The following is a 16,489-nucleotide window of genomic DNA, read 5'->3' as shown; positions in this document are numbered from 1 at the left end:
CAGCCTGGCTTTGGGAACCCTTCTGTCACCTGGGCGCCCACGATGGCTTCCCCGGGCAAACAGCCACCCCCCCCCAAAGTCCCCTCTGTCCTCGGGTCTCCTGCCTGCGCTCTGCGCTCCAGCATCCGAGGAAAAAGGAAAAGGAAGACTAGCAATCCACCCTATGTCTCTCCCCCTCCTTCCATCTGGAACTCCTAGAGGCTCCCGAGATACAGTTCACAGGAGACGGTAACACGGCTGCCGTCTGCTTTTTGGAACTGACTCCGTTGAACCTCAGGAATTCTGGGTCCACAAGGAGCCCACTCACCGTGAGAACTCTTTGCCCCTAGAAGTTCACCTAGGTTCTCCCAGGGCAGATGAGGGGCAAACCTGGATTTTTTTTTTCTAAAATGAATATGATAAAAATATTATATTTTAGCCCTGGCCGGTTGGCTCAGCGGTAGAGCGTCGGCCTAGCGTGCGGAGGACCCGGGTTCGATTCCCGGCCAGGGCACACAGGAGAAGCGCCCATTTGCTTCTCCACCCCTCTGCCGCGCTTTCCTCTCTGTCTCTCTCTTCCCCTCCCGCAGCCAAGGCTCCATTGGAGCAAAGATGGCCCGGGCGCTGGGGATGGCTCTGTGGCCTCTGCCTCAGGCGCTAGAGTGGCTCTGGTCGCAACATGGCGACGCCCAGGATGGGCAGAGCATCGCCCCCTGGTGGGCAGAGCATCGCCCCATGGTGGGCGTGCCGGGTGGATCCCGGTCGGGCGCATGCGGGAGTCTGTCTGACTGTCTCTCCCTGTTTCCAGCTTCAGAAAAATGAAAAAAAAGAAAAAAAAAATATATATTATATTTTCAGAATCACAGGAATTATAGATTTCCCCCCTCACACACACAAACTCACATGCAAACTGGAGCTTTGCCTTCTGGCTCAGAATCGTCCCCAGCGGGTTGGTGGCCAGGCACTGGTACGTGCCGACGTCCCGATCCGGGTGAGGGCCGCTGATGGTCAAGTCGCCTCCATCCAGCCTGTGCTGAGAACTCTCAGAAAAGTCAAGGTCTGTACCGTTCCGCCTCCACCTTCGAGGGAAAGAGAGAAAAGCACATTATGCTTCTGGTATCAGGAGTCGGCCACCGCTGGCCGTGGGCACTGAGCATCGACACCTGCGGGGACCAAGGAAACAAAGAGCTGTGGGGACGTGTGGGGACGTCCTGGCCGCCTCCACCAGCTCAGCAACACCAGCGACCAGGGCGTTGGAAAGGTGTTCTCTCCACGCACGACGAGCATCTCCCGAACGTGCACGGAGAGGCCACGGGCGCCTGGCGTGAGAAAGGAGACGCGGGCGTTCCGTCCTCTCTCTTTGAGCAGCATCTCAAACAACATGCGCCCTGCGGAGCGCTGGGAGCTGGCCAGGCAGAGTGGGGTGTCATGGTGATTCAGGGAGGGCACCCCGGGGACGAGCGTGGTCCCGACGGCCCAGGAGAGATGGCCGAGATCTCACGGCACGCCCGTCCGGGGCTGATAGCAGACGGGTGAGTCTGACAACCGCAGAACACGGCTGGCTCTGGGAGTCCCTTCCTCGGAAGATTAATCACGCTGAAAATATGCCCCTGGTGCTCAGAAGTGCCAAACTCACGGGCTACTTAAGAAAACAAAGGTGATTGGGGAGGGTTTGTTTTGTTTTGCTTTTTATTTGAATAAGGCACCGGGTCTCTGGGCTTGGTTATCAGTGAACAGCCCTCTCGTGCGGGAATTCAGCAGGAGAAAGGCCTCCCTGTGGTTGTAAAGAAGCATAAGGTGTTTGAGAAACGCCGATCGGTCATGGGCAGATGAACGGCGTCCCGGAGGTCACCGCTCACTGGACCCACTTCCCTCACCTTGCACCCCTAACTTTCATCAGAATACCCAGACATTTCCAAGTACGGATACCGCAGGTCTAATGAGGCACATTCCTAGGGCACGGGCTGTGTGTATTCACAGAAACCGTTCAGGAAAATAGATATTAAAAAACACTGAATTGAGACAGTCGTTTAGAAAGAGAAGAGGGTGGCGTCTTCCCCTGGAAGGTCAGCCAATTTCCAAACCACGCGCTTTTCAGGGTCTGTGCTCACTTGGCTAGGATTCCGCCAGTCACACTAAGATCAGATTAAAAAAATGTTTTTGGACGGGGTGGCAAATTGTAACAAAGAAACATTTTACAGAATTCTTCCAAATGTCATTGACATTTTTTTTAAGTGAGAGATACAGGGACAGAGAGAGAGAGAGAGAGAAGGACAGACAGGGACAGACAGGCAGGAAGGGAGAGAGATGAGAAGCATCAACTCTTTGCTTTTGCTGTGGTTCCTTGGTTGTTCATAGATTGCTTTCTCATATGTGCCTTGACCGGGGGGCTCCAGCAGAGCGAGTGACCCCTTGCTCAAGCCAATGACCTTGGGCTCAAGCCAGTACCGTGGGGCTTCAGGCCAGCGACCATGGGATCATGTTTATGATTCCACACTCAAGCCAGTGACCCCACGCTCAAGCCAGCAACCTCAGGGTTTCGAACCTGGTTTCGCTGCATCCCAGGCCAATGCTCTGTCCACTGTGCCACCGCCTGGTCAGGCTAAACATCATTGATTTTTTTAAGAGCATCTTGAGACATCCCACAGAGACAGCCTGGCAGGTCTAACATTGTGGAAAGGAAACGCCGACTTAGGTACCTGACCTTCAACTCTACGAAAGATCAGAAGTGATTGACCAATCACGACTCTCCAATCCGTCAGAGGGATCGGGCTGATTGGTCACTTCTAAATTATTTACCCCAATCCGTGTGCACCTCAACTTCTTAACAAAAGGAATTTGAAAGACAACACTAAAAAATACTATGTTTCACTGTCCTGAACTTTCTGCCCAATTTTTTGTTTTTTTCTAGAGAACCGTGAGCAGTTTCTCGTTCCCGATGTTAGGAGAAGCCAGCGGAGAGAAGCCCCCTCTTCAGAGGCGTCTCGCGCCCCACCTGCTCCCCACGACAGCGTGGTCCCACGGCCTACGCGCCCGCTCGCCGGGCACGCTCTCCGAACCCCGCGCGCCCTCTCATTTCAAAGTGCAGGAGACGCCACACGCAGCCTGCCAGTCCCTTTAATTTTCAGATCAATCACTGGAATAACTGTTGTCATCGTTACATGCTCCTAATTAAGCTCGGTAATTGTTTTTCAACACAAATTCAAAGCGCTTGGCTTTTGCTACAGCAAATGAATTTTCCACGGTCGTCCCCGTAATCATTCTAATCACTGCGGTACAATGATTATTAAACTGCGCGCATAGATCAGGGGTTCGGCGCCCGGTGTGGGCTCTGTCCTAATTAATACGTTTAAACCTGGTGGAGAAGTGGTGTTAATGAATCCACGTGGTTGTCACGCACACGTGACTGATATAGGCTTGCACACCCAGGAGAATTTTCCTGTGATGCTGACGAGGAAATACGCTTTGAATGATTATTTTAAGCCTCTGATGAAGATCATACTAATTCCAGGAAACATAATGGGTTTGAATTAAAATCTTGACCTTTTTTCTGAGAACATCCTTCACTAAATGGAGAAGTTAAGCCCTGAGTTGAGACTCTCACGGCTGAGGGTAACGTCCGTGTGTTGTCCTTCAATAATGCGAGTGCGTGAGTGCGGGGTGTATGTGTGTGAGTGTGTCTGTGTGGTGTGAGTGTGTGTGTGTGGTGTGCATTTCAAACCTGGGCCTCGCCTTAGAATGGCCCGAGTGCTTGTTCAAAGTGCCTGTCTCTGGGCCTATGGTTACAGCTCTGAAGAGCACTTTAAACTCTTAACCGTGAACCGTCTCGCTGGGTGGTGGTGACGTGCCTTGCGTCGGATGCCACTGCCCCGGGCAGCATCTTGGGTCTAGGGTCTCCCTGGACGCCTCATCCTCCGGTTTCTGTGAGAGCCGCATCCGTCACTTCTGAAGTGGGCACAGTAACTCCCATCCTGTTCTGTCATCTCCTGGGGTTTTTAAGAGCCAGGGAGGGGTGGATGAGGAGGAGAGAAGGCGGAGTGACCACAGCTGCGAGGTTCGCTTCAAGCCGGGAGCCTCTGCAGACCGGGGGGTGTCTCTGGGACCGGGGCGGCGGCCGAGCAGACGGCCCTGGAGAAAGGAGACCCCTGGTGACCACGTCAAGAGCAAAGAGGGCACTGCCATTCCAGGACAGTGAAAAAACTTTTTTTCTTTTTATTTTTCTTCTTTTTCCAAGTGAGAGGAGGGGAGATAGACAGACAAACTCCCACATGTGCCCCAACTGAGATCCATTTGGCAGCCCTCACCCCCCCATCTGGGGCCATGCTGTGAACAGGGCTATTTTTAGCACCTGAGGCAGAGGCCATGGAGCCATGCTCAGCGCCTGGAGCCAACACACTCAAAACCAATGGATCCTTGGCTGCGGGAGGAAAAGAGAGAGACAGAGAGGAAGGAGAGGGGGAGGGGTGGAGAAGCAGATGGGCGCTTCTCCTGTGTGCCCTGGCCGGGAATCAAACCCAGGGCTTCCACACACCAGGCTGATGCTCTACCACTGAGCCAACCGGCCAGAGCAAAGACCTTCTTCTGAAAGCAAGCCTGCCTATGCAGAAATCACGTACGTGTCGCTCTAGTTTTCCAAATAAAATACACTGAGCTGGCCCTCATCTTGCTGCTCTCTGACTGTCCTGGACTGTCTGGGGGTGAGCAGTCCTCCCCAGGTGCTGTCGAGGGGGACCCACTCTCCCTCCATTCACAAAGCTTCCCGGCTGGACTTTCACGGCCGCGTCTCACGTGCCTTTGAAAACACAGCGATCTTTTCCCAGGGGAAGCGTGTGCCCAAACCTGCCCGACACCTCTCGCGCCCTGCGTTCCCCGGAATCCTGCTCGGAACGGCGCTTGACTCCACTGGAGGTGACGTGAGACAAGTGGCTCTTCAGCTGTTTCCAGAGGTCTTCTTTCAACGGGGCTTATTTTCCCCGTGAGATTTAATTTGCTAAAGGGCGTTGACTGAAAAAAGAGAAACACGCCTTGTGTGGAGAAGGGCGCCGTTGGCAGGGGAGAGGAGTGGGCGGCTCAGGGTCATACAGGGGAGGTCAGAGCGGTGACTAGAATCGTCAACTCTCCGTTCCCAGTCAGGACCTCTTTTCCACGGCTCCACGCTGTCTCCGGACAGCCTCCCGGAAGGTTCGGATCTGAATCACAGAGTCCCTCCTCTGTTACACACGCACGTGTGCGCGCACACACACACACACACACACACGCACGCGCACACACACACGCACGCACGCGCACACACACACGCACACACACACACACACACACACGCACGCGCACACACACACAGACACGCACGCGCGCACACACACACACACACACACACGCACGCGCACACACACACGCACGCACGCGCACACACACGCACACACACACACACACACACACACGCACGCGCACACACACACACGCACGCGCGCGCACCACCTAGGGTGACTAGGGTTAGAGGTGAGGTTTTCTTGTTGTTGTTATAAAATTCAGGCGAGAAAGGGTCGGATTAAAACGGAATTTCACGTGTTGTTGCTAATGCGCCTTATCTGAGATACCTCTGCCCTTTGCTTTACCGTCAAGGAAATCGGGTCTGAGTCTGACATTTGAGAAATGAAACCTCAGTTCCCTCCTCGCGGTTCCCGAAGCCGGTGAGGATTTTAGGCTGTGATACCAGAGATGGGCTGAGCCGGACGCTGTGATTGGAACTAAATTACCTGTCTCTTGCCTCCTACGTTACGAGCGTCTTAGAAACAAAAGCCATTTAACAGGACTGGAACTCGTAGGCGCTTCATCCGATGTATTTTTATTTTATATAGATAAAACTAATTACCTAGCCCGAGGACCTCTGTTGTACCTTTTCCTGCCTGTTATAAACCAATAGATGTTTTTACATCAGGACCTGATGGATTGATCGACTGATCGCCTTTGTACTTAGCAAATGTCGCTTCTCTGACGAGGGGATTCTTGTGTTCTTTTCTTTCTTTCTTTCTTTCTTTTTTTTTTGTATTTTTCTGAAGCTGGAAACAGGGAGAGACAGTTAGACAGACTCCCGCATGCGCCCGACCGGGATCCACCTGGCACGCCCACCAGGGGTGACGCTCTGCCCACCAGGGGGCGATGCTCTGCCCCTCCGGGGCGTCGCTCTGCCGCGACCAGAGCCACTCTAGTGCCTGGGGCAGAGGCCAAGGAGCCATCCCCAGTGCCCGGGCCATCTTTGCTCCAATGGAGCCTTGGCTGCGGGAGGGGAAGAGAGAGACAGAGGAAGGAGAGGGAGAGGGGTGGAGAAGCAAATGGGCACTTCTCCTGTGTGCCCTGGCCGGAAATCGAACCCGGGTCCCCCGCACGCCCAGCCGACACTCTACCACTGAGCTAACCGGCCAGGGCCTTGTGTTCTTTTCTTAACAAACTTGACCAGCCCTTCTGAGAAGTCAGATGAACCCCCCAAGATAAACGAGGCGATAAGAAAGACATCTCGGTTGGATTTTATATATCGAACCACATGTGGGATGGAGCGAGACAGCTCATTGTTTAAGAAAACACTAACCAGCCGTTTGTAAAGTGAACGATGTTCACCTAACCGCCGGGCTCCGTGGGCCTTGGGATGTCAGGACAGGAGAGCCTTACTCAGTCACTCTACGAGAGGCCGTGACAAGACTCCGTCTCTCAGCTCTTCCGTTGTTTAAAAAATAAAATAAAAAAAGAAGAGGCTAAAGTAGCTCGATGAGAGTCCAGGGAGCGTCGTCTCTAGCTCTGTGCACTTCAGTCATTTAGCTAATTCATGTGGACACTTTTAAGATCAAAGGTAATGCAGATACATAGGGTGTTTTTAATGCAACGTAAAAAGTAGGCAAAACCAGCTTCTTTTGCCCAAATGGGCTGCAACTGTTACTTTTTGGGTATGTTGTTTCCACCTCCCTGCTAAAAATTAAGATTATTAAAAAAAATGCTTTTAAAACCAAAAGTTAACAATACTTATATTAATACTGATTCTGTCATTTCCTGTGTTCACTTTGCATATGCAATCCTTACCAACAAGATACCAGCATTATTTACACACGCATAGTATATGCCTGCGTATGGATTTCAGTTTGTGAATTCCAGTCACAGGACACATCAGAGTCTGCCGTTCCTGCAGCCTGGGAAGATCAAACACATTCCCGACCCTCCCCGCCCATTATTACGCCGCAGGTGACCTCGGAGAAACAAATACCACTATTTCTCCTTTCTTCCAGAATCAATCATTATACCTTTAGAAGGTACATAGCTGTCTTCTGAGATATATTTTTTTAAATCAGTGCTTTCTGGGTGAGGGACCTTCAGTGGAGTGGAGTTTCCATTCTGATTAACTGCTCTCGGGGGGACGTTGTCAGGGTCTCTGACCCTCTTTGAATGTTGGGCAACAAAGGCTGGGGGGTGGGGGTGGGGGCGCAGTGAGCAGGTGCTGGAGTCCCTCAAATTTGGGAAACAAATCCTTTCCTTCCTGTATTTTCCTGTAATCGCTCTCTTACTGTCTTTGTGGTTCTTTTTTCCCTCCTCCCTTCCTTCCTTCCTTCCTTCTTTCCTTCCTCCCTCCCTCCTTCCTCCTCCCTTTCTCCTTCCCTTCCTACCTCCCTCCCTCCCTCCTCCCCTCCCTCCCTCCCTCCCTCCCTCCTCCCCTCCCTCCTTCCTTCCCTTTCTTCCTTTGTTCTTCCCTCCCTTCCTTCCTCCCTCCCTCCCTCCCTCCCTCTCTCCCTCCTTCCTTTCTCCCTCCTTCCTCCCTCCCTCCCTCCCTCCCTCCCTCCTTCCTTCCTTCCTTCTTTCCTTCTTCCCTCCCTCTCTCCCTCCTTCCTCCTCCTTTTCTCTCCCCTCCCTCCCTCCCTCCCTCCCCCCCCCTTCTCTGTCCTTTCTTTTTTCTTTCAATTCTAACCTCACCATGCATGGTACCAATGCCAAGAATAACTGTCTTAAGCAAATATAATCAGTAATCCATTGGAGTCCTGATAGTGACTGCACGGGGTGGAGTGGGGTGCAGAGCTGCCGCCTGGGAAGTGGGGAGCCCTTTGGGAACGAGGCATGCGTCATCATCTGTGCGGTGGGCACACAGCTGTCACCTGTGCCCAAGTGCACGGAGCTGCACCCTGCACACGAGGGCACTTCCAGCACGTTCTCTGTGGGGACGTCTTACCTCGAAGACAAAGGGGAAAACACACACACAAACCAGCGGGTGTCAGGAGGCAGGACCTCACCTGTAACGAGGCGGGGGGTGTCCGTCCGCCGCACAGCGCAGGGTGACTTCCGACCGCGGTAGGTGCAGAGGGAAGGTGACGTCCTGCGGCTCCTGGGTGAAGACGGGGCGGCTGAAGGAACCACCTGGGGAGGAACCACAAGCCCACGTGAGCAGCGGCACCGGCTCTGGGTGCAAGGCCGCGGCGGATGCCGAGTCAACGCGCGTTCGATAAAACACCTCTTCCTTGGAAAGGACCTCAGACGAAGATCAAGTGTGGGCAGAGGGTTCAAAGAAATGCTCGGACCATCGAGAGCGATTCTGAAAACTGACGCCCACCAGCCGAGTCAATTAGCTTAGATTTCCCACAAGAGCCACCAGTGCGCGGCCACGGTGACACCACGCAAACCGAGGACCGGACGCCAAGTCGGGACGGCAGCTCCTCTTCCAGTCCCCTGGGGCCCGTCTCCCTAGCGCAGCCCGGCAGAGCCCACGCAGCTGGTGAGAGTTGCGCACTGCGGGGGGGGGCATGGTCCATGGAGAGGACCGTGTAGAGTCGTTAGACCACTCACGTTTATTAGAGAACGTCAGCGCCTAGGACAGCCTTCTCCTGCCAGGCCACGTGCAGGGACCGCCCGGGGCTGCCCCGGGCCACGTGCAGGGACCGCCCGGGGCTTCCCCAGGGGACGTGCAGGGACCTCCCGGGGCTGCCCCGGGCCACGTGCAGGGATCCCCCGGGGCTGCCCCGGGCCACGTGCAGGGGGCTGCCCCGGGCCACGTGCAGGGATCCCCCGGGGCTGCCTGGTCCCCCTTGCCCTCCCTGGGGGGCAGCGCATGTCTTCTGACGGGACTCGGGTGTGGGTGCCTCCTGTCGCCCCTCTCAGGAGGCACAGGACTCCCGTCTGTCCCATCACTGCGAGGCTCACCCTGGCCCGTGATTAAGGAGCCGCCCACCCGGCCGACCCCTCCCCCCGCCCCCCACGGCAGAGGGGCTCCTGCTGTGCTTTCTAATCAGTCGGGTTGTGTGGCTGGGGCCGCTGGGACAGCGCCCCGTCATGGAACAGTTAGGTGCGTATTCGTGTGTGTCCATCAGCAGGGGCGGCCTGTCCGTGCCCGTCCACGGCCTCCGACTTGATGAGGCACGTGGTGAGCCATTGCTGGTGGTTCTGTTGTCTCCGTGGTCCCCAACGTGGCCGGCAGGGGCCCAGGGGAGCTGGCCTCTGTCTCTATGGCCTGTGCCTGTCATGCCTTGTTCCCTCCCTCACTTTACGATGGAAGCTGGTGTCCTGGAGTCATCGTTCTGTGTTTCTCCTCCGTCAGCCGGGAAAGTGGTCCCTTCTCTTCCTAAGAGAACCTGTCCCTTTTCTCAGGGGACGGAACTGAGATGCCACGATCTGGGAGGGATGTGTGCTCAGTGTTCCTGAGCTGATTGCTCTCGGAGGCCCATGTGTGCATGCATGTGCGCGTGTGTGTACGTGTCCATGTTTACATTTATGAATTCGTATTCCACATCTCTGTCCACCTATCATGAGCTCCAGCGGGTGTATTATTCTACTTTTCCTGCATCCACGTTGGAAAGTCCCTGTGCAGCCTCTGGGCACTTGTTCCCGTTATCCTCTGTGGGTCACACCCTTATTCATCCCGCCAGAGGCAACCAGTGATGCCACCGGCCCCCCCCACCCCCCGGGAAGACCGTTCACCTGCACCGGTTCTCACACTTGCTCCCGGTTTGACTGCCGCACCCGCCCTGACACCAGCGCGGGGCCGTCCCTCCCTCGGGTCTGACCCGTAGGGTCTCCTCCCTCCATCGCGTGAACTCTGACATGTCCCACGTTTTATTGCTTGTTTCCAAACTGGATGACGTTCTCACACCCTTCAGGACCTGCCTCTCACGCGTTCACTCCCTTCCCGCTAAAAATAAAACCCTGAGATTGGGACAAACACCAGATTCCGTGGTCATAAAGGCTGAACTTCCCTCAACCCCGCCATTCCCTCCGGCTACAAATCACAAGTCCTCAGAATCCATCCAGTCTCCAACCTGGAGCTCAGAGGGAGAGAAGAACCAGTTCCCGACACGGTGGGAGGAGAATCAGGCGTGAACAAGTTGTCTGCTCACGGTTCCTCAAGCATGAGCCCCACAGAAAGGGACAGGCACCGTGTAAAAGTCCTACGACGGTGACAGTGAAAAACGGGCCATGCCAGCGGTAGACAGACACCCATTCTAGAAGAAAAATGACTCAAGCAGCCCCAGGACATTTCTCTAAATTGTTTTATGCTGCAGAATAAGAACATGAATATAAAAAATAATAATAACAAAAGAAAAAATAAAAAAATAACATACTATCAAGATGGAAAAGAATAGAATCAGATACATTAGAAAGTTACAAACGTAAGGATACAAATTGCAACCCAAACTGCCTCATTCAAGAGCTAATACAGCAATTAGAACAGGCAAGAAACAAATCAGACAGCTACTGAAAGGCACATTACTGACATAAATGGATAATTTGAGATAATTATAATGAAGGCAGTTGAAAGAAAGCACAGATCATAAAACAACAGAAGAAAAGAAAATGAATTAAAAAAAAGGGGTGTAAGATGATCCGACACTAAGATCCTCGATGTCACCGAGATAAGAATCAAGCCTACGTATCAGAAGATGTCATCAAAAAGATTCCCCGTGAAGAGATGGAAGGCACCCGTTCTGGGGACCCTGAGAGAGAGCGTGCGGCCCCAGCACCCGGGCTAGCGGATGACTGACCCTCGAGGCTGAAAGGAGACCGTGCAGGAAGACCAGAGTGAGAGAGCAAATCATCTGAAAGATTCAACAGAACAAAACGAAACAAAATCAGGTTAATCTCAGATTTAACAACAGTGGCCTCCTATAGCAGAAGTCAGCGAAGGAGAGTCCACCGTATTCCGATAAGGGTACAAGAACTGTTCCCGCCCACCAAGGGATCGTTTAACTGTAATGACACTCAGCATCCTGTAACATCGGATAATTCTCATGAGATGTAGCAAATCACTGCTCCAGAAGAAATGATTTAACAACAAAATCCGTCCATGGAGACCTCAGGGTCCAGAATTAAAGAGAAAAAGAAACACGTTGACTACATGTAAATACAAAACTTACACTTAAGAACCATGTTAGGGCCCTGGCTGGTTGGCTCAGCGGTAGAGCGTCGGCCTGGCGTGCGGGGGACCCGGGTTCGATTCCCGGCCAGGGCACACAGGAGAAGCGCCCATTTGCTTCTCCACCCCCTCCCCCCTTCCTCTCTGTCTCTCTCTTCCCCTCCCGCAGCCAAAGCTCCATTGGAGCAAAGATGGCCCAGGTGCTGGGGATGGCTCCTTGGCCTCTGCCCCAGGCACTAGAATGGCTCTGGTTGCGGCAGAGGGAGGCCCCGGAGGGGCAGAGCATCACCCCCTGGTGGGCAGAGCGTCGCCCTGGTGGGCGTGCCGGGTGGATCCCAGTCGGGCGCATGCGGGAGTTTGTCTGACTGTTTCTCCCCGTTTCCAGCTTCAGAAAAATACAAAAATAAATAAATAAATAAAAGAACCATGTTAGTTTTAGTTGTGAGGTAGGACACAAATGCTATAAACTTGGAAAATAGGGAAATAACAATATAAATAAGAAATTAAGGGGCATGAGGGAACATAGATTTCATGTTACCTTTTTTCAACAGCAAAAAGTCAATAGGTCATTATCTATCTATCTATGTATCTATCATTTTAGATCTCCACACAATTACTAAAGTACGAGCAGGCTGGTCTCCTAGCGGTATTCAGTGAATCCTTTACCTTCAAGAGACTCTCTCAGAAAAAGATATATATATTCAACTGCCTTCATTATAATACATATATATATATATATGTATATATATATAGTCTCAAGTCATTTATTAGAAGTTCAAAATTCTCATTTTTACTTATTTTAAACTAAAACAGAACTTGATTGCAATATTAAAAGTAGCACGTACGGTATCCTGTGTTTGTGGCAGTGTTTTCTCTTCTGTGCATTTATTTATCCACATGGTCACCCACCTCCCTATCTACGTGCATAGAAAGATGCCTCCAGTTTTACTAAATTTTAAGAATGTCTATTAAAAATCACTCAATTTTGCTGTGACTCTTTAAATTTTTTCTTCACACAGCTTTTCCTAGTTTGAATGTTTAACGTTAACATGCACTATGTTGAAAATACTTGATTTTGGTTTTTCCATTCAGGAACAGGACTGGAAGCAAATACGTTGAGATGGAAATCCAGTTTTTTGATGGCGTAGACGCCAGCAACTTTCAAGTTTCCAGTTACGCGCCCCCCCCCCCCGCCCAACAAGGAAAACCGGGGTGAAATACGCATACTTAGCGCAGAGCGCAGGGCCTGGCATGGAGTAGGAATACAGCAACTGCCCCGTATTCACCTCTGTCCCCCTCACTCACTGCACCGTGCTGTTCAGACGTCCCCTCGTCTAACTCCGGAGTGTCACTAGACTTCACAGCATCTTATATTTGGCAGCGCAAGTCGCAGTTTTCAAAGGACCTTGTGAGCATCAGTTCAGAGATGAAATCCCCGGGTACCTTTTCTGAGACATACATTTCCAGTCCCATTTAACTGACGTCTCTGAGACGAATGGAATCAGACGTTTTTCTAACAAACTGGCTCATTTTGAAAGACACAGTATTAGCTCGATTTGGGTGAGATGTCGTAGGTCGGTATCTTAGTTTTTCATCAATATTTGTTGCTACCAAAATCTTAAGGCTTGATTCGCCCCAGTTAGAAAAAGTCTAGCTTGTCGATTCATGGTTTGGTCTCTTTCGGTAAACTGTTAATTTTTTTTTTCATACCGTAATGAAATTATTAAACAATAGCAGAATTCTGTTGCTTTGTCCGCACTGTCAGGAAGCACAGAGAACAAGGGTTTTCTGTACAAGTACAGCTTCGGGTTGTGCAGCTGACCGTGACCCACACTGTGAGAAGGTCAGGGCTTGCCCGAGGTCACGCTGCGGTTCTGTTCCGGGGCGGGTGCTCGGCGGGTTTGGGTCCAGGCGGCAGCACGTCTGAGCTCTGCCTCACAGGCTGGCTGTCTCTCAGCGCTAAGCCTCTGCCTTCGTTTCCAAACCGCGTTGTTTAGCTTGTTCTCGTCTGCGCTGTGAATCAGGTTCTATAGAGAGAACCTCTCTCTCTCTCTCTCTCTCTCTCTCTCTCTCTCTCTCTCTCTCACATTGTCTCTCTCTAATTTACCTTTGTCTTCCAAGCACGTTACAAAATTAAAAAACAAAACAAGCAAACAAAAACTCGGAGATTTCCACCTAATTTGCAGGGAAGGCAGGGTCATTCCAGGGAGGTCCAGTGTTACTAGAGAACTAGAGGCTGGCCAGCACCTCACCTCTGACCCCTCTGACCGCAGTGCACTGACCCGGACTCCCCACCGCCTGTTGATGTGTAGTTGTGACAGGTTAAGCAGGGAAGACCATTTAGCTTTATTTATTGGGGGGGAGGGAGCAGGGGACTGTTAGGCTTTAGTTAGAGAGTAAATAGAATAAAGCCGGAGTTTTAAATGAGTTTTAAAAGCCAGAGGCATGGGAGACTGCAAGCGAGTCTAAGAGGAGAGATGTATCCCACACCAAGGTGGTGAGAGTAACGATTGGAAGCAGTAAAAAGGTGGTTTGTCCAGACCCTGCCCGGTTGGCTCAGTGGTAGAGCATTGGCCCAGCATGTGGAAGTCCTGGGGTCTGTCCCCGGCCAGGGCACACAGGAGAAGCGCCCATCTGCTTTTCCATCCTCCCCCCTCCCACTTCTCTTTCTCTCTCTCTCTCTCTCTCTCTCTCTCTCTCTCTCTCTCTCGCTGTTCCTTTCCCACAGCCATGGCTCTAGTGGTTCGAGCAAGTTGCCCCAGGCACTGAGGACGGCTCCATGACCTCTCCTCTGGTGCTAAAATAGCTTGGTTGCCAAGCAACAAAGCAGTAGCCCCAGATGGGCAGAGCATCGCTCCCTAGTGGGCTTGCCAGGTGGATCCCGGTTGGGGCACATGCAGGAGTCTGTCTACCTCCCTGCCTCTTACAAAAAAAAAAAAAAAGATGATTTGTCAGCTAACTGAATTTAGGACAGGGGTCGGGAACCTATGGCTCGTGAGCCAGATGTGGCTCTTGTGATTTTTAATGAAAAAAAATAATAATGTTAAAAATATAAAACATTCTCGTGTATTACAATCCCTTCATTTCCTACCGCTCATGTTCATGGTTGCGGGTGCCTGGAGCCAATCACAGCTGTCCTCCGGGACAACACCACATTTTTATTGGATAATGCGTAATGTACACGGGTCGGTGTATGGCTCACACAGAATTGCATTTTAAAATATGTGGCGTTCATGGCTCTCTCAGCCAAAAAGGTTCCCGACCCCTGGTTTAGGAGGATGATGAGGGAAAGAAAACATTAGGATTGCTTAGAGAATTATTGTTTTTCAAAATAGAAGAAATAAGAGGAGGTGAGTTTGTAGCAAAATATATATTTTGTATATAACATAGTTGATATTTACATATAATATATATATTATAAAAACATTTTAAATGTAACTATATATGTATATATCAATAAATATAGCAATATATCACATACTATATAATATATAAGATAATGCAGGTACTACAAGTTCTTCTAGCAGAATGAATGAACATCGCACCGGCGGTGGGACCTTGGAGACCTCCCATATCTTAGCTAGACGTCGAGGGCGACCTGGAGACTTGCAGGTTGAGCGTGAGGCCTGCCTGGGGGGGTCTGTGTGCTGTGAAGTGGCCGCAGGTCATAAGAGGTGCTCATTACCAAGCGGGGTTCCCGTTCCGCTTCTCTCTCCAGTGTGAAGCCGAACAGAAAAGTAACTCTCCGTCATGGCCATCTGAGTATCGGCAGCACGTGGCGCTGGTCCAGCCCAACATCCGTCCAGTCAACCAACTTTCCTTTCCCCAGATGAAGCGTCCACACGTCGGCAGGCGCTGGCCGTGCGAAACGAAGCGAACGAATTGCGCTGGAAGAGCACGCGACCCAACAAGAGTGATCTGGGCCCCGGGGCGTTCCAGAGAGGAAGCCGGATTTGAACGTGAGTTTCCTGCTCCCATCCCGACGAGAACGCCGTCAGGTGGATTTGAATAGTCCCAATTCCAGGGCGAGCCGCCCGAGGTTTAGAGAACGTGTGTGCCGTGTCTCGGACGTCGGACAGGCTGGCACCCAGGCTCCTGGTCAGTGTGACCCGCCCTCCAGAAACGGAACCACGAGGCAACCCATGGGCTGGCTGCAGTGTCCCAGGGAACAGCGGCCTCCGGAGGGCTCGTTTATATTTTCATATATATTATATAATATATATATATTATATATATATATACAGGTTAAATTTGCCTGGCCTTGCCCAAGGGACTCTGATGTGGACGCCACCATGAGCAGGGGACCGCTGGGGACAGGCAGTTGACGCCACCATGAGCAGGGACTGCTGGGGACAGGCAGTTGACGCCACCATGAGCAGGGGACTGCTGGGGACAGGCAGTTGACGCCACCATGAGCAGGGGACTGCTGGGGACAGGCAGTTGACGCCACCATGAGCAGGGACTGTGGGGACAGGCAGTTGGATGGCACGGCTTAGTCTCAGGTGGTAGCAACCGGGTGTTGAATGAAAGGGGACCTGGAGGTGAAGACCAGGGACCCTCAGCCTCGGTGGAATTGGCAAAAGAGAGAAGAACAGACAGAAACCTCTGAGGACGGTTTGTAAGAGATGCTGAGACTGTTTTACCCAGAGCGTCGCTGTCGCTCTCCACGGCCACCACCACAAATGACCCCCGACGCGGCGGTGTGACACTGGGCACGTCCATGACCTGGGAGCCCTGGGGACTAAAATCCAAACTGCGTCCCACGCGGCCAACATCAAGGCGCTGGCGGAGCCTCGTCCGCTTCCGGAGGCCCCGGAGTGGAGACTTCCTGTCCTCGCCTTTCCGGCCCGTAGCGGTCCCTCCATCCGCCGTTACAGCCCGCGGTGCTGCGGTGCGTTCTCCCATCCGGTTACTCTGACTTCCTCCCGGTCACAGTCTCCATTTCCGTCTCTCTCTTCCGCTTTTGAGAACCCTCGTGACCACGTACGGGGGGCTCACCCAGATGACCCAGGGCTGTTTTCTAACCTGTGACCCTAATCCCACCGTATCCTTCATTCCCATTTGCCGTGTGATCTAGCCTGTTCACGCATCCCAGGGGTTAGGGCATGGGCATTATTCCACCGATCACACCCA

At 52.2% G+C, this 16,489-nt stretch overlaps 1 protein-coding gene across 1 annotated transcript in view; it reads right to left on the bottom strand.

Moving 5' to 3' along the window:
* The window catches only part of CNTN6 (contactin 6), a 115,947-nt gene extending 99,686 nt beyond the window's left edge, over window positions 1-16,261 (bottom strand). Inside the window, 6 exon segments of the mRNA XM_066351665.1 lie at window positions 883-1,058; window positions 8,247-8,370; window positions 8,564-8,739; window positions 8,839-9,044; window positions 15,622-15,818; window positions 16,000-16,261. Coding sequence (XP_066207762.1) covers window positions 883-1,058; window positions 8,247-8,370; window positions 8,564-8,739; window positions 8,839-9,044; window positions 15,622-15,818; window positions 16,000-16,261 — 1,141 coding nt within the window.
* Window positions 16,262-16,489: the final 228 nt, after the last annotated feature.

The sequence above is a fragment of the Saccopteryx leptura genome, chromosome 10 (genome assembly GCF_036850995.1).
Source record: "Saccopteryx leptura isolate mSacLep1 chromosome 10, mSacLep1_pri_phased_curated, whole genome shotgun sequence".
Taxonomy (NCBI): Eukaryota; Metazoa; Chordata; class Mammalia; order Chiroptera; family Emballonuridae; genus Saccopteryx; species Saccopteryx leptura.
Note: the sequence above shows the minus strand (reverse complement) of the source record. Positions and strands in the feature narration are given on the sequence as shown.